The 16,613-nt window shown below is 59.1% G+C and overlaps 1 protein-coding gene across 7 annotated transcripts in view; it reads left to right on the top strand.

Annotated features, from left to right (window-relative positions):
• SNX8 (sorting nexin 8) overlaps nucleotides 1-16,613 on the top strand; it is an 80,207-nt gene that overhangs the window by 60,247 nt on the left and 3,347 nt on the right. For 6 of the 7 annotated variants that reach the window (XM_067705331.1, XM_067705330.1, XM_067705333.1 and 3 more), the window contains 9 exons: nucleotides 1,262-1,452; nucleotides 3,783-3,900; nucleotides 5,452-5,573; nucleotides 7,933-8,013; nucleotides 8,914-9,074; nucleotides 9,698-9,830; nucleotides 13,257-13,325; nucleotides 14,236-14,385; nucleotides 14,658-14,807. In XM_067705331.1, coding sequence (XP_067561432.1) covers nucleotides 1,262-1,452; nucleotides 3,783-3,900; nucleotides 5,452-5,573; nucleotides 7,933-8,013; nucleotides 8,914-9,074; nucleotides 9,698-9,830; nucleotides 13,257-13,325; nucleotides 14,236-14,385; nucleotides 14,658-14,807 — 1,175 coding nt within the window. The remainder of the gene's footprint in view (nucleotides 1-1,261; nucleotides 1,453-3,782; nucleotides 3,901-5,451; nucleotides 5,574-7,932; nucleotides 8,014-8,913; nucleotides 9,075-9,697; nucleotides 9,831-13,256; nucleotides 13,326-14,235; nucleotides 14,386-14,657; nucleotides 14,808-16,613) is intronic. The other variant, XM_067705332.1, reaches the window with a different exon arrangement.

Here is a 16,613-nt window from a genome sequence, read left to right as displayed (position 1 = left end):
GCGAGCCGGGGCTACTCTTCGTTGTGGAGCGCAGGGCTCTAGGCATGTGGGCTTCAGTAGTTGTGGCACGTGGGCTCAGTAGTTGTAGCTCAGGGGCTCTAGAGCTCAGGCTAAGTAGTTGTGGTGCACGGGCTTAGTTGCTCCGTGGCATGTGGGATCTTCCAGACCAGGGCTCGAACCCTTGTCCCCTGCACTGGCAGGCGGATTCTTAACCACTGCGCCACCAGGAAAGCCCGACATTTAGTTTTTGTATGGAGTTTTGAGGCCCTTGGGGGTTCCCAGATACAAGCTAAGCCCTTGTTTATTTTCTTTTAATCTTTAAGGTCAGTTCAAGGCAGCTATATGTTAAATCCTAAAATGCTGAGTGATTTCACAGATGAAAAAATCTGGTCATTAATTCTGTATTAGAATGTAAACCAGAATCTTGCACTGAAGAATTACTTTAAGAAGTAAATCATAAAAAGTGATACAATGACGTTGTAGAAAATTGAGAAGGTGGAGAAATGTGATCTACCCTTTGTTCTATGTTTATAGCAGTGTTACTTGGAATGAGACCTTTTTCCCCCAAGGGATACCTTAACCTTCTTTTTTTAACTGAAAAGAACCTTTTTTTCTTTAAAGTTCTAAACTCTTCTCTGTACTAAAAACCAAACTGACCTTTTAACAGGGTTTCTGTGTTTGTTGGCAGGCTGTTAGATATAAAGTCTCTGAGTTGTCTTTCCCTGTCCTGTGAACGATACGTGGGTGACTTCTTGTGTCTAAGGAGCTGAAGTTGTAGGGCTTAATGCTTTGATCTGTGGGAGCAGGAGCTCTAGCTCAAGCGAGCACGCAGGTTCTCACACATCAGAATGATTGTGGTGGCAGGAACGCAGTGTGCTCTGCCTCTGGAAATGCCGGCACGTGTAGCAGATCGGATGGCCCATTTCTCTGTTTTAACCGTTTTCTTGACTCTGGAGAAAAGGAGGACTCTATTTTTGCACATAACTTGTAAATATTTCACTTCTTTTTCTCTGCCCAAGTTGAAAACTAGACTTGCCCGGTCCTGGACATGTGGGCGTGTTTGCTGATTCATGGCGTGGTGGTTTATGAGAGAGGAGGACGTGGCCCTGAGTGGACCCCCAGCCTGAATGAATGAGCGTCACCGGGGCCAGGATGGGGTTTGGCTGGGTGACGTGGCCGGAGTCCATGTGCTGAGCCAGCAGGCGGCGTCTGCGGGGCGGCCTCCCTGTCTGAGCAGCTGCGCTCACCTTGTCTCCTGCAGACTCACCAGTGCCCCAGGTCAGCGAGCCGAAGGCCCCGGACTCCAGTCGGATGCAGATGCCGCCGGGGAACCCACTGCTGTTGTCGCTCACGCTGCAGGAGCTGCTGGCCAGGGACGCCGTGCAGGTGGAGCTCATCCCCGAGAAGAAGGGCCTCTTCCTCAAGCACGTGGAGTATGAGGTTTCCAGCCAGGTACCTGCGGCATGCAGTGGGGGGCGGAGGTGGTGGGAGGGGGAGGGCCGCCGGGAAGACCCACAGTGGCGGGCAGGTCCCCCAGCGTGCTTGCCTCTGCGGCCGCCCCCCAGCGGCCCTGCCCGCGCTCGCCGCCGGAGCTCTGGGATCCTGCCTCTCAAGACGCTCGGTCGGGCTCCGGAGCGCGAGCCCCGGACGGGCCAGCCTAGGGCGGTCTCGCAGTGCTGGGATGTCCGCGGGGGTGACAGTGTGGACCCCACAGAATGTGGGCTCCACACCCCGAGTCAAGTGTGTGTGGCTCATCCCCCAAATGGTGCTGCTGTCTCTGCTAGGGGCACCCCTGAAATCAGAGTTCATTGATGCCAGACGCCTGGCCCTGGGGCTGGCTGGGCGCGTAGAACCCTGTGGCATCTGCAGCGTTTATCTTTTTGTCCATTCGCCTGTTATCTCGGTTCAGTTAGGATACGTTTTGATGGGAGCTTTTATTCTTTATCCTGGGGATTAAGTCATCGGCGAGCTAAGAGCACCCGTGCGTGTGTGGCGGGGGGGCAGATTCGCAGGGTCAGTGCTGCCCCCGCCACGGAGAGCTGCCCGGGTCACAGGCTCAGGCAGCAGCGCTGCTGGGCTTGGGCTGGGAAAGCATCACGACCGTCATCGCAGGGAGAAAGGCGCGTGTTCGGAACCCGGGACGTTCCCCGTCGCGGACGCCGTTTGCCGTGTTCCGTGAGAATCGAGAATCACTGCATTTTTGTTTCGTTGTGTTTTAAAGCCAGGATGACAGAAATCTGGGAGTAAACTTCGCTCTGACGCTGGTCGGTGCCACTGCCAAGGGGGAGGGCAGAGGGCAGGGAGGGAAGGAGGCCCTCGCGTGTTCCGGGGACAGCGTGGCCGTCTGGCATTGCCGCTGTCTGGCCTCCTCGGCCGCGGTGAGAAAGGAGGCTCCGGCGCCTCCTCTGGCGCCCCGTCGCCCACGGGCCGGGCGCCCCGCACGTGTGACAAGCTGCTCTTCTGTGAGAGTGGCCTTATCTTCAGTCTCATTAAACTGCCCGCTTCTGAAGTAAACTGATGAGCTCGTAACGAACATTTTTAGAAGGGGGCCGTTTTGCCCAGGTCACCTCCTGCAACGTGCGTGGAGGGGCCGGCCCGCTAATGTTAGGACCGCGGGGGTGGCTCCTGGGCCGTGGGGCTCCTCGGGCTGTGCCCCCTGCTGGCATGCTTGCTGGAGTTGGTGCAGACGTGGCACGATGCCCGCCGGAGGTGGACACACGTGGCTTCATACTTGTCCTTCGTGTAGTGTATTTAGCTTTTTTGTTTTTTGGGAGGTGTTTTTAGGTTCACAGCAGTATTGAGCTGAAGGAACAGATTTCCCATCTTCCCCTCCTCCCACTGTCAACCCCCCCGCCAGATGGTGCATTTGTCATAGACACGTCCTTGTCACCCAGAGTCCAGAGTTGACATGAGGGGTCACGCTTGTTATTCTTGCACATCCTCTGGGTTTGGTCCCCTGTTGCAGAATCACGCAGTGTAGCTTCACTGCCCTAAGTGTCCCCTGTGCTCCGCCCCCTTCACCCCCCCCCCCCCAGACACCACTGATGTTTCACCGTCTCCGTAGCTTTGCCTTTTCCTGAGTGTTGTGTCATTGGAACCACACAGTATGTCACCATCTCAGGCTGGCTTTTTCCAGTCAGCGATGTTAATGAGTGACTAGTGTAACGTCGTTAATCTTAGAGGTCGCTGCTCGTGCTGGCTCTTGTGAGAGCTCTTATGTGCGACCCCTGTGAGGCTGCCCTCTGGACGGGGTGCTCATCCTGTGGGAGCTGCAGGTCTACCAAGGGCGGGCTCTCGGTGGACTCTGTCTGCACTTTCATCTGAGTTGCATGTCTGCCGTGTTTCAGTCTTCGTGTTCGGCGTTTGGTCTGCCTTTAGGCAGTTGGGTCTGTTTCAGGAGGCGCAGTGCTGCTTGTGTTAGCACGGTTTGAAAGTGTGTGTTGAGGACATACCCTCAAAGGTATTCCCATGTGATACCTAAGGGGAGGAGGGATGCTGCCAAACAGGTGAAAACTGCTGTAAGAAGACTCGTCTTGTTCAGAAGGTCCAGAATAATAGGCGCTTAATTAAATACACAGTTAGAGCTATGCAGTGTTTAAAAGTTGTATTTCCATCCATCAAGGACATGGAGGATTTCTCCTTCTGGTAAAGGCCTGGTGAGAGAAGGTGAGGAACTTAGTCCTGTTATTTCCACAGGTTCTATTTAGTGGTGCAAGGGGAAGGTAAGGGGAAGCCGTGAAGTGTGAGGGTTTCTACTGAGCTCCGAACCTCTTCTCTTGCAGCGCTTCAAGTCCTGCGTGTATCGACGGTACAATGACTTCGTGGTCTTCCACGAGATGCTGCTGCAGAAGTTCCCGTACCGCATGGTGCCGGCCCTCCCGCCCAAGAGGATGCTGGGAGGTAAAGCTGGGTTTGCTGGTGGCCAGGGGGCGTAGGGGGGTGGGGTCCCCCCGCCCTGTGCTGAGGTCCTGGCTCCGTGATGGACGCCACTCTCCACTCGTGGCCCGTCTTCCTCTGGCCCTCTGCCCAGCAGGGATGGGACGGTAGCAGGGCTGTGGTGCAGCCCCAGCCCCTGGGGGGTCTGGGCGCAGCTGTGGCTTAGAGCCCAGGTCTGGAACGGGACGGTGACATCACCTGGTGCCCTTAGCTACGTGAGCCTCCTGCTTGATAACTGACACGTGGGGAAGTGCCCCCTTCTGCAGGGGAGAAGGAGTGAACCCCAGTTCTCCTTCCCAGAGGGCAGAGGCCAGGCGTCCTGGGGCTCCTGAGGGGGGGACGCCGGCTCTGGGAGAGCAGTGGGTACCACCATAGTGTAACGTGTTCTGCGAGAGAACAGAAGTGAATGTCAGCCCAGTGATCTAACCTGCATCTCAAAGGAGATGAAAACGATAGCAGATGGCTGTCTCATCTTCATGCTTCACCGGAAATTACCTGGGGCTAGGTGAGGGATCACAGGTGTCCCCGGGCCCCTGCACTGGCCCGTCTCTCCCAGGGTTCCAGAGTGCGGGAGGCAGCTGAGGCCTCCTCTCAGGTCTCGTTGATCTTCACCCACAGCCCTTTGCTCAGATTCTAGATGAAACCCGATCCGAAGGCAAGTACCCAAGGCTGACCGTCGATTTTCTGCCGCTTTCCACCGTCCTGAAGTGCTTGCGCGCTCACTGGTCTCTGACTAGATCAGAGTCTGATAGTGTCGTTTTCTTTTTGCCCCACCTGAGCACGTGGAACAGACACTATCACGCGGAAGGGGAAGGATGCTGAGGGCAGGAGCTGGAAATACTTCGGGAGCAAGGTGGCTGCTTAGTGAAGTCCAGGCATCAAGGCTGATTGGGTGCGGGTAGCGTTTAGGACCTGGAAGCTGTCGTGCAATGTTTGGTCGTGTGACTCAGCCTTAAGGAAAATGTAGCCTTCAATGGACGGGGTCCTGGTGGCCTCGAGGGGGGAGATCCTCTTCCAGCTTTTTTTCAATAATTTAAAATTAATACTTTGAATCCCATTTTTATTTGTGGTCAGATTTAAACACTCTCAGTGCATCATTGTACACTTGGACTTTTTTTGCCCTTGGAGTGAAAATACGTGACCCAAACGAAAGCAGTTCACAATTGGAGAGTGAGTAGTGAGTGATGTGAACAGGAAAACTGGGTCAAATTAATACATGAGTTCAGGCAAACCCGCTTGTTCATAGAGAGCAGCAGCAGAAAGGGATCACAGCGAGGGGTCCAACGCCATTGAGTAAAGCCAAGCGGGCTGTGTGGTTTTCCTCAGCAGATCCCGGACCGGGCGTGTCCGTAGGCGGCAGGGCGCGGAGCTGGGGGTCTGGTGCGCCTTCTGCAGCCTGTGGTCCGTGTCCAGTGCCCCCGGCTGGCCCTGTGGCTCAGAGAGCTCTCCGCGTGGGAGGCGTTGGGCACTGAGAGCGAGGTCGCTCTGTGTGGTCACTCCATGTTCTGCGTCCAGCCGACAGGGAGTTCATCGAGGCCCGGAGGAGAGCACTGAAGCGCTTCATCAACCTGGTGGCCCGGCACCCGCCCTTCTCCGAGGACGTTGTTCTCAAGCTCTTCCTGTCCTTCAGTGGCCCCGTGAGTACCTGCCGCACAGCTGTCCGCGTGCAGCGGCCTGAAGCTTCCCGGGTCTTATTTTCATTCTTATTTTTTTCGGCCGCGCCGCGCGGCTTGTGGGGTCCTAGTTCCCCAACCAGGGATCCAACCCAGGCCCACAGCAGTCCCACTTATTTTCATTCTTAAATTTGCTTTTGTTTCGTGCTCTCCCCTTAATCCCCTTGTTTGGGGGCCATGACAGAATCTAGTTCCATGGGACAAACACAGATATGACTTATATTCTCCCAAGGTAACAGGTTGAGCACGATTCTAAGAGGCATCCCGGTTCCGACGTCTCAGGTTTTTGTGTGGAAGGGGTGGCTTTGCAGCGCAGTCTCTGAGGGTTTGAAGCTGAACAGGAGCCTCTGTGGTTTGGAGGGTTGACAGGCAGGCTGGCGACTCCAGATGGGAATGTGCATTCACTTCAGAAAGAAGGCTGAGGGCTTCCCTGGCAGTCCAGTGGGTGAGGCTCCGCCCTTCCACCGCAGGAGAGCAGGTTCCGTCCCTGGTCGGGGAACCAGGATCCTGTATGCTGTGCGGTGCGGCCAAAATAAAAAAATAAAACAAAGGGAAGGCTGGGTTGAGCTCGGTGCCGCGGGGAGCGCCTGCTGAGTCTCCCCGGCCGAGCTGCAGGGTGGCCGTGTGTCCTGGGGAGTGAGCTCTGTGTGGGCCTTGGCTCCGGCGCGACGTTGGAGCAGCAGCGCCGTCCTCCAGGCTGCCGTCAGGCCGTCCTGGTCTGTCAGGACGCCGAGGCACAGCCCGACGACGCGCTGCCCGGACGGCCCCGTGTGCCCAGGGCTGAGCTCTTCGGAGGCGGGGAGGCTTCCCCGAGGGACCCTCTCCTTGTTGGGGTGGGCGGAGGGGGCCCCAGCGGGGACGCCCCACGTGGCCTGCGGTGGGACAGACGCGCCCTCACCGGCCGTGGGAAGATGCGGGCGCAGAGACGCAGAGGTGGATTCCACACGAGCCTGGCCGCCTCCTTTACCTCTCTCTCCCTGGAGGCCAAAGGGGCCTTTGACCCCAGAGACACTGTGGCCTTTCACTCTGCGATGCCCGGGGGGCCTGTCGGTCTGCCCCTTTTATGGGACCCGGTCCAGACATCCAGGGAATGCATGCTGCGGCCTTCTGCCCTTGAGCTGGGAGGGCGGGTCTTTCGAACCCTGGGGCTGGACAGACTTCTGTAGACCTGGGATCTTTACCACAGCAGAGGGATGTGGTGGGACGAGGGAGCTACGCTCAGCTCCAGGCAGAGGGAGGGTGGTGGGAGGGCGAGCTGCTGCAGAAGCCGAGTGGCGTCAGGCTCCAGAGATGCCTGTCCCTGGGCCTCCCAGCACCATTTGCTTCTTGGTAAAATGAGGGAATTGGGACAGATGCTCTTCAAGGCATCTCTGAGATGTTGCGATTCCTTTACCCACACACAGCTGCGCGTTAGGGTCTCTGCCTGTATCCTCCGTGGCTCTCTGTGGGGTTCGTCTTAAGGCTCAGCTTTGCCAGGGAGCCTCCCTTCAAGAGGGCAGAGCTCAGAGCCAGGGCTTGGGACCCAAGTGCTGCCCTTTCTCTGCCATCAGCTCTCCCAGGGCTCTGGGGGCCCTGACCCCATGGGTCTGATCATAGGAAGGAAGGAGACTTCAGTCCCTGTCTCTGTGCCCCACGTGGGACCTTCCAGGATCTAGTGACTCCGACATCTGTCCCAAGTACTCATGTCCCTGGTCTGGAGGTGGAGTTTCCGTTTTTCTGGAGAGAGAGCTCCACTCCAGAGCTGGAGTTTGCAGTCCTGTCACGAGGTCGAGCTTTCCTGCCTCTGGAAGACCGACTACCCCAAAGGTTAAGGCCAATGGGAAACAAATGGAACAGGAGACAGGAAGAGATTATAGAATACTTACGTTAAAGCAAACACATGGAGGGCTTCCATGGTGGCGCAGTGGTTACGAATCCGCCTGCCAATGCAGGGGACACGGGTTCAAGCCCTGGCCCGGGAAGATCTCACATGCCACGGAGCAGGTAAGCCCGAGTGCCACAACTGCTGAGCCTGCGCTCTAGAGCCCGTGAACCACAACTACTGAGACCACGAGCCATAACTACTGAAGCCCGTGCACCTAGAGCCCGTGCTCCGCAACAAGAGAAGCCACTGCAATGAGACGCCCGCGCACCTCAACGAAGAGTAACCCCTGCTTGCTGCAACTAGAGAAAGCCCGTGTGCAGCAATGAAGACCCAGTGCATTCCCCCCCCCCCAAAAAAAGGCCAACACGTGGAGACCCTGCTTTCTGGTGGCTCGGTTGGTCTCACGCTTCTGGTTCTGTGGCTGGTTGAGGGTCAAGTGTTTCTCTCTCGCTTTTGCAGGATGTGCAGAACAAGTTGAAGGAGTGCGCCCAGTGCGTGGGAGACGAGTTCATGAACTGTAAGCTGGCTGCTCGGGCCAAGGTACGTTTGGATTTTGATGATCCCTTCCCGCAGAGCAGTAATCACGTGAGCAGTTAGTGACGGTTGTTTTGCCTCTACTGTGCGCCAGACATCGTGCTAAGACGGGTCGCGTGGTTTTCTCCCTTGATCCTTGTTTCAGTTGATCTGAAACCCAGTGGGTGTCACACCCATTTTACAGACGAGGAAACAGAGGGAGAGGCTGCCATCTGCAAGGTCCCAAACGCCTAGGCAGAGGGGCCCCGGTGTGACTGAGCGCTCTCCGACCACAGGGCCCGCCGGCCCCTCGTGCCGTGGCCTCAGGCATTTCGTGATCGGATGGGTGGGTGCTCGGTCATCAGCTTTTCGGATTTCAGGGGATTGATTGTTGCACGGGTTTATTTTTAAATTTAGTTCATCTGGTCTCTTTCTCAAAAGGAGGAAAGTAGCTATTTGGTGCCTTTTCTTGTTATTTCTTCTTAAACTGCTTCTCCGTACAAAAATACAGACTCCTTTACCTTCCTTTTATTTCCGAAGCACTGTGTGGTTAACATTAGTTACTATTAATGGGTAGGTACTAGTGAAGCTGGTGAAGAGTTACCCTTCGGGAATAAATGAGGAAATGCAGAGGCCGGGCCCTCGTGCAGAGTCAGGACCGCACGTTCATCGTGTCGAGTTTGCAGATCGTCTTTTTTGTGGTGTGCGTGTAGTGTTGGTTTCTGTGTCTCTTTTGGACGAGAAGGGGGTCCAGGGCGGGCGCTGGAGAACGAAGTGGGCTCCTGGGCTGGGCGCTGCGTGACCTGGCCTGGCGGTCTGGGCTCGTTTACCTCCTCGGTGGACGGAGTTGCTTCCCCTCCTGCTGGTCGTCTTTTCTGGAAGGTTTTCATGTCTGGTGATGCAGTCTCCTCCCTCCTCCCCCGTCAGGACTTCCTCCCAGCCGACATCCAGACTCAGTTCGCCATCAGCCGGGAGCTGATTCGCAACATCTACAACAGCTTCCACAAGCTCCGCGACAGGGCCGAGCGGATGGTGTCGCGGACCATCGACAATGCTGCTGACCTCCTCATCTTCGGGAAGGAGCTGAGGCAGGTGACCCTGGTGGGCTCCGTGGGGCCAGTTGTGTGGGGCGGGGTCTCTAGCCTTTGGTGGCGGGCTTGGAGCAGAAAGTGTGTTTATCATAATGACTCTCGTTCTGACTCGTTCTTCCCCAAAGGGGAAGGAAAGGGCTGGGGAGACGAGATCGCATTTAGAAGAAAGAAGAGAGATGGAGAGAGTAGGCAGAACACCGGGGTTCCCAGATGTAGGGGCTCCCCCCGTTGTCAGGATCAGACCTGAGAAAAGGTCCATCCGATCCGGGAAGGGCCGTGCTCGGCTGGTCACACTGCCTCCTCTGGAGGAGGGGCCGGGCCTGAGCCAGGATGCTGGCCTCTGCAGCTGCCCCCAGACCTGCGTGCCTCGACCCTGCTGTGCACGCGTTCCCTCGGGTCTCACCGACAGTCGGCTCCAGGTCCTGGTGGATCGAGATCCTGCCTTTCTGACCGACTCCCAGCGCTCCTGTGCTTCACGTAGCAGGGGTCTCGGTTGGGAGATGTGCAGGGCGGCCACCCTGGGGCGGTGTGCTGTTGGGCAGAGGGGGGCGTCGGGTGGGCTGCCCGCCCAGCTTCCAGGCCTGAGTGTCTCTTCCCCTGTGTGTGTCCTTTCTCCTCAGTGCTTTAGGGTCTGACACGACCCCGCTCCCCTCCTGGGCCACTCTGAACAGTAGCACGTGGGGGTCCCTCAAACAGGCGCTGAAAGGCCTGTCCGTTGAATTTGCACTGCTCGCTGACAAGGCTGCACAGCAGGTGAGTGGGTTTGTTCTCCGAGGTGCTTGTTTCGGAGAACACTCTGTGCCGCGGTGTGCGGGAGCGTCTCCTTCTCAGCTGGACGTCACGGTTGAGTCCTGAGCGAGTGGCGGCAGTTCTCGGGTCGGAAGGGCGCCTCCCCGTCTGCTCCGGGTGGGGCTCCCTGTGAGTCCCTTACGCTCTTGAGAGAGTTGCTGATGACGTGGACAGATTGGGTTCCGGTCTCTGAGATCTGCCCTTGCTGAGATGAGATGTGCTGTGTCCCTGGAGATGTAACCTTGCACTTCCCAGGGTGTCCCGGGTGGGCCCAGGTTGCTCCCATGGTGCTGTCGTAGACAAGCAGCATTTGGCCACTTGAAACCTCATCAGAACAGCCAAGCTCCCAGCACCCCCAGAGGCTCCCCCCATGTCTCGCCCTAGACACCCAGCTCACCTCAGGAAATGCTTCTGCTCTGTGGGCAGGTGGTATTTGTGGAAATCTGCAATCTTGTAGTCGTTGGGGTTAATTTGCAGATACAGTGTTTACCATCCGAGGGGAATGTTCATCGGGGAGCTTTTATGCTATAAAACCGTTACATAATTTGGAGGGTGAGAGTTTGCTTCCTGGTGCTTGGGGAAGTGGGCTTTAGGCGGCTGGCAGCTGGTTTTAAATGCATTGAAATGGAGGCCTTGCTACCCGGCTGGGGCTCACGGCTCCTTAGTAGCGAGTCATGGAACCACAGCAGCGGGGGGGTCTGGGGGGTTGTCAGGCTCCAGGCGGGACGCTCAGGTGCCAGGACAGCTCTAAGTGATGAAAAGGGAATCTGACCTCGTTCCTGGCGTGGAAAGTGCTGGGTGTTCTTCCCCTGTGGTCCCCGTGCCTGAGTGTGTCTTTCAGACACTGAGCGTCGCGCGGAATTGGCACCGGGGCCCAGTCCATCTCCAGGTGAGAGGAGCCCACGTTTCCATGGCGGGCGAGGTGGGGTTGGGGACCAAGAACGTGGTGTCAGAGGACTGGCTGGGTAGAGAGGCGGGCGAGCTCGGGCAGCCTGCTTTGTGCTGGCCTGTGTCTTGTGCTGGGACCTCGCTCGGGCTGCTTTGGTCCCTGGGTACTTTTCTCTGTGATTAGAAACAAGGGAGCTGGCCTAGATCATTAACAGCTTTTTGTTTAACCCTTGGCCCTGTACTCAGAGCTGAGTCGTAAAACATACACACGAAGCTGTTCTGTTGCTGGGACCCAGGCCCTGGGCCCACAGCTCTCTCCTGGACAGGTCACCTGGAGGGGGTGCAGAGCGGGGTGGGAACCCCAACTCGATCATTTCCAGCATCTTTTCTGATTCAGACTTGGATGCTGCTTCTGCCCTGACGAGGGGAGACGGGCGTCAGGCTTCTGACATGGTGCGGTTTGAAGTTCCTCCTGCCTCTGAGGTTCCTCACAAATGCTGCTTTGCAATGTCATGTCTGTGTGGTGCTGTTTCCTGAATATCCCTCATTGCTCTTGGTGGTTTCTATGTTGAAGTGAAATCAATACAGTTTTTTTTTTTTTTTGCGGTACGCGGGCCTCTCACTGCTGTGGCCTCTCCCGTTGCGGAGCACAGGCTCCAGACGTGCAGGCTCAGCAGCCATGGCTCACGGGCCCAGCCGCTCCGCGGCATGTGGGATCCTCCCGGACCGTGTCCCCTGCATCGGCGGGCGGACTCTCAACCACTGCGCCACCAGGGAAGCCCCCCATCAATACAGTTTTAACACGAAACTGGATCAAATGGCCTGTCAGGACTTTCATCCGTCAGAGCTAGGGTTCCACTTCACTCTTGCTGTGCAAGTGGAGATATCAGAAGGCTAGTTCTAATTCCGTTTTTAGGTATCACGGTTTTATTCTCCCCAGACCTGGTAGGAGACCTGATAACTGTCTTCCAGCCAGACAAGTGGGACTCAGAGTGGGGCTGTTTCTTCCTCGGTGCCGGGGCCTGTGCTTTCTGTAAAGGCACATGCGTCTTGCACAGCATCAGAGCAGAAATGGGAGCAAATGACACACGCAGGAGTCCCCCCTGCTACACACCCGGGGAGGAACCTCTGTTCTCCTGTGTCCCCTGCCCAGTCAGGAGGGACAGGGCACCTGTGGCCATCTGGTATTTCCCTTTCTGAGTTGAAAAAACCTGCAACATGCCTGTTATTTTCCTGTCACCTTACTGGCTGGAACCTTGACTGTGGGTGCGGGATTGAATGGCTGGGAACCTCTGGGCTCAGCGGGCCCGAGGGCCCAGGGTCCCCTGAGCTGGTGCTGCAGCTTGGGTGGAAGCCCCCAGCTCCCGTCCAGCGCTTGTGTCCCCATCGGTCTTGGACTTCTCTTCATTTCTTCTGCCTGCACCCTCCTCATACCAAGTCTGATGTGTGGTTTATGGGGTGAACTTTTCATTCTCTGCCGTGGCTGGAGCTCTAGAGGTTTTAGAAGGGGCTTGGTTTCCCGGAGGAGCCAGTGCTGCACTTGGGAGAGGTGCTCAGTGCACCCGGAAAAGGGACTTGACGCGTATTGGTGGCTGAGGGATGTGAGGGTGCGAGAGCCCCCCAGCACACGTGGCTGGGACCACAGAGCTAGCATGGGGGGTTCCCTGGAAACCACCGTAGCCTGACCGTTGCTGTGGCGACGGGGGGAGGGTGCGTGGTGGCCTGCAGGCCCGTGTTTGCTGTGCCTGGAGCAGGAGGTGGAGAGACCGCGCTTCTCCCTCATGCTGCCCTCCCTCGTCTCCAGCCACCAACTCTGAGCCCAGAGCAGCCCAGCCCAGGGCTTTGGCACTGACTCCTCCTGCCCGGGAGCGGCTCCGAGCATCGGTGCCCGTTGGCCGTGTGGACGTGGCTCGTCCGTGCGAGCGGCGCTGGGCTACACGCCTCGTGGGTGCGGTGGGTGACTCCGGGAGCGGGGCTTCACCCCGTCGTTACCAGGACACCCAGTCGGCGAACAGCCCCCTCCCATGACGCCGTGGGGCCCCCCGCGTCAACCTGGGTGCAGAGGTGTGTGTGGGGTCCGCGCCCCCCCAAATCTTCAGACTCAGTCCCGTAGCTGCAGACCCTCCCCTCGGCCCCTCGCAGGCCGCGCTTCTCTCCCTTTCGTTGGAACCGCAGCGATTCCCCTTGTCCCCGGTGCATCCCTCCCACTTGCTCGCCCGTTTAAACCCAGCCCCGCTGTCTGCGGACGGCCAGGCTGCTGGGCGGGTAGGGAGGCGAGCGGATGCAAGGTGGGCACAGGGCACCCGGCCCTTGTTCTTGTCCACCTGCGGGTTCTGAGGCTTCTGCCTCACGTTGGCGGGCTGTCGTGTGGACGGGGCCCCCTGCACAGCTGGCCCGCGGTTCTGGGGGCCGAGCCAGCCCAGGCCCGTGGTGGGTGTGCACCCCTGGCTCTGGGTCCTGTGTGCTCGGTCGGTGTTGGCCCACCTGCCGTGTGTTTTCCAGGGCAAACAGGAGGAGAACGACGTGGTGGAGAAACTGAACCTCTTCCTGGATTTGCTCCAGTCCTATAAAGTGAGTCTCGGCTGCTGCTTGGTCAGGGACAGAGCTGTTGAGAAGGCTGCTGTGACCTTTCAAGGGTGTGACTCTGGGGGACATGGAAAAAGAGCCTGAAGCCAGGGCTGCGGGGTGCAGATGGGCCTCCTGCAGGCTCCCGGGGGAGGGGGGTGTGCGTCCTGCAGGGTGCTGTGGGCAGGCGTCTGGCTTCCCCGATGTGAGAGCGAGGGGCGCGTGCGCGTGAGTGTGAGTGTGACTGCCATCGCTCTTTATAAACACACGAGGGGCTGGCCCGCTGGGAGCCGCCTCTTCTAGGGTGTGGAGGTTCTGGGAAGTCAGGCCTCAGCTCGGGGCGGGCGGCTTTCCAGCCATCGGTGGCGGGATGGATCGTCTGTGAGCCCTGAGGATCCTTTGGGCTGAGCTCAGGGGGAGCTGGCCCAGCGCCGGTGGGGAAGGTTCTAGAAGCGGTTCCTCTACTGGGTGGGGCAGCAGCCAGTGAGTGGAGTTGCAGCCCTGTGACTCCGTGGCTAGTATTCCCACAGGAATCGTGATCGGGGCTACGTTAGGGCCCCGGGGAAACGCCAGCGCGTCGGCCTTTAGGAGACTGACCTTGCTGCTGGCGGCGCACTGGCTTCTGGAGGTCGGTCAGCACTGCGTGTGAGGTCCAGGGCTGTCCCCGCTCTGCGCTGGTCGTTTCCCCGTGGGTTTCTGGCGCTGCTGATTCGCACCGTGACCCCCTCACAGCTCGCCCTGGGTGGCCCAGCTGGACGCTCCCTTCCACGAACACCGAGAGTGGAGTGAGCGGGGGGCGTGTGAGCTGTTTCTAAGCAGGAAACACCGTCCTCGCCCCCAGGCGTGGAGGCCGCGTGCAGCGGGTGCCGTCTGTGTCTCCCGCCTCCTGGGCTGACGTGCCACGTCCTCCCGGCAGGACCTGTGTGAGCGGCACGAGAAGGGCGTGCTGCACAAGCACCAGCGGGCGCTGCACAAGTACAGCCTGATGAAGAGGCAGCTGATGAGCGCCGCCGTGCAGAACCGCGAGCCCGAGTCTGTGGAGCAGCTGGAGTCCCGCATCGTGGAGGTGGGCCGGGCGGCCTGGGCCCGCCTGCGGGGCGGTGGGCGGGCCTGAGGGTACCTTCCCACACCTGCCGCCGGGCCCCGGGCCGTCCCCCCCGGCTTCCTGAGCTGCTGGGACGCTGACGCCCGAGTACCGGCTGACGGAGCCGGTGTGACCGATGTGTTGCACGGAGTGGGGGGCCTGGCCCTGGGCTCAGGAGGGGCGGGGTGTGGGCCCTGGTGCTCCTGCTTCCCACCGTGTGCTGGGCCAGTCGCAAGGGGCTGTCTGCTCTTCAGCAGGAGAACGTGATCCAGACGATGGAGCTTCGCAACTACTTCTCCCTGTACTGCCTGCACCAGGAGACGCAGCTGGTCCACGTCTACCTGCCCCTTACCTCCCACATCCTCGGGGCCTTCGTCAGCTCCCAGATCCAAGGGCACAAGGAGGTGGGTCCCCCACACACACCTGGCCGTCCGGGCCAGCGCCCTTCGTCCTGCAGCAGCCCTTGAAGGTCCGGCAGCCCTGCGGCTGACCTTGAAGAGTTACTTAGGAAATGAGTGCAGTGGGTGAGCTAGGACTCGGAACCGTTCCCGTCCAAATCTGCTCGTCCCGTTGTAGCCGATGATACTCCTGACGTTGTCCTTGTGGCTCCCGGGGGGCGGGGTGGTGGGAGAGCAGAGCAGGACCGTAAAGGAAGCATTTCTTCGCTTCTGGAGGAGTTCCAGACAGAGGTCAGAGGCAAAGCACATGGAACCCCCAGGAGTGAGAGCAGACAGCGGGTGTCGGTGCGAGGAGGTGCAGGGGGACCGCAGATGGGGATACTTCTGTGCAAACCCTGCTGAGCCCTTGAGAGGCGACGTGACGGGCCGGGGGCCCTGCGGACTGCGCGGACGGCCGGGCTCAGCCACGGCTCTGGCTTGGGTGTGGCTGTTCGCCCACTGCCCCCAGGTGCAGCCTGGGGTGTGTGTGCGGCCAGGGCTGAAGGGACACTTGCAAGGTCCCTGCCCGGTTCTGCGTTCGCTGGCCTCATGGTAGCCGACGCCCTCCTTCTCCCTGACGCCCTCCACCCTGGGCTCCTTCTCGGCTCTGGGGGCGCCGGCACCTCCTGTGAGGGACACACCTGCCGGGCGCCGCGTCTAGCTCTTTGATACGCAGGCGGGGGGCGGGGAGGTAGCGTAGGCTCAGACTCTCTGAACCTCACATCCTAGCTGTCTCAGCTTCCAGCTGTGCACCAGTTCTGAGCTCTGAACGGCCTTGGTTGGGTTGTTTAAGCTCTGCGCCAGTTTCCCCACCTGGCAAGTGGCGTAGAATATGACCCTTGCAGCCTTCCGAGACCGGCGCGGGGATTTGGTGGAAGTGGGCTGCTTGGTCGTCGTTCCGTGCCAGGTCCTGTGGCCGTGCTGGGCACACACCTGCCCCGCAGCCGTCCCTGACACCAAAGGAGTGGGAGATCCCAACAGGTCGGCCAGCTGGAGGGGACGAGTCCCACGCGGGGCCCCGGGGGTGGGCTGGGGTGCAGTCTGGGAAGCTGGCGACCCTGCCCGGAGGGCCAGGGAGGCTTTTGTGAGCAGCACGTGGAGGGAGCTCAGACCTGTAGTTCGGAACGGTGCCGGGCGGTGGCTGGGTGTGCGGATTCAGGGGTAGAAGACGTGAGATGGTGCGTCCAGGCGGGAGGTGGCCGGGCCAGAGCGGTCTGGAGGGTCTGGTCAGCGTGTGGTTAGTGTACAGGTCCCTCTCAGACTTGCTTTCAGAACCGCTGGGCCTGGGACTCAAGGGTCTGTGCTTTCAGTGGGACGCCAGGGGAGTCGGGCATGAGTGAGAAATGTTGCCCGCCTGAGACAGAAGTTCCTTTACTTTCTCTTAGTGCCTCAGTGACTTTTCACAGCAGCCCGAGGCCAAAGTACCGTTTTAATGGTTCTGTTTCTTACGTTCTTAGCTCCAGACAGCGTCAGAGCAGTGGTCCATGTAGCCTGTGACAAATGCTGAGTTTCCCTTGAGCGTTTCTCATAGTTCGTGGTGCCCCTGGAGTTCGCTGGGGTGCCCAGGGTGCCCTCGGGCACAGTGTAGGACCTGCAGGTGTGGCCAAGGCAGCAGCAGCGCTGGGGGAGGTAGGGCTGTATGCTGGTGAGACCTCACGGGCAGGTCCGGGTGGCCAGTGGGGACATTTCCTGATGCGATCCTGGATTTCTCCGCTGTGGGTGACTCGTGAGTGCCCCGGTCTCGAAACTCGGGGACTAGGCTCTGCTCCCGCC

Source organism: Pseudorca crassidens, chromosome 15, assembly GCF_039906515.1.
Source record: "Pseudorca crassidens isolate mPseCra1 chromosome 15, mPseCra1.hap1, whole genome shotgun sequence".
Taxonomy (NCBI): domain Eukaryota; kingdom Metazoa; phylum Chordata; class Mammalia; order Artiodactyla; family Delphinidae; genus Pseudorca; species Pseudorca crassidens.
Note: the sequence above shows the minus strand (reverse complement) of the source record. Positions and strands in the feature narration are given on the sequence as shown.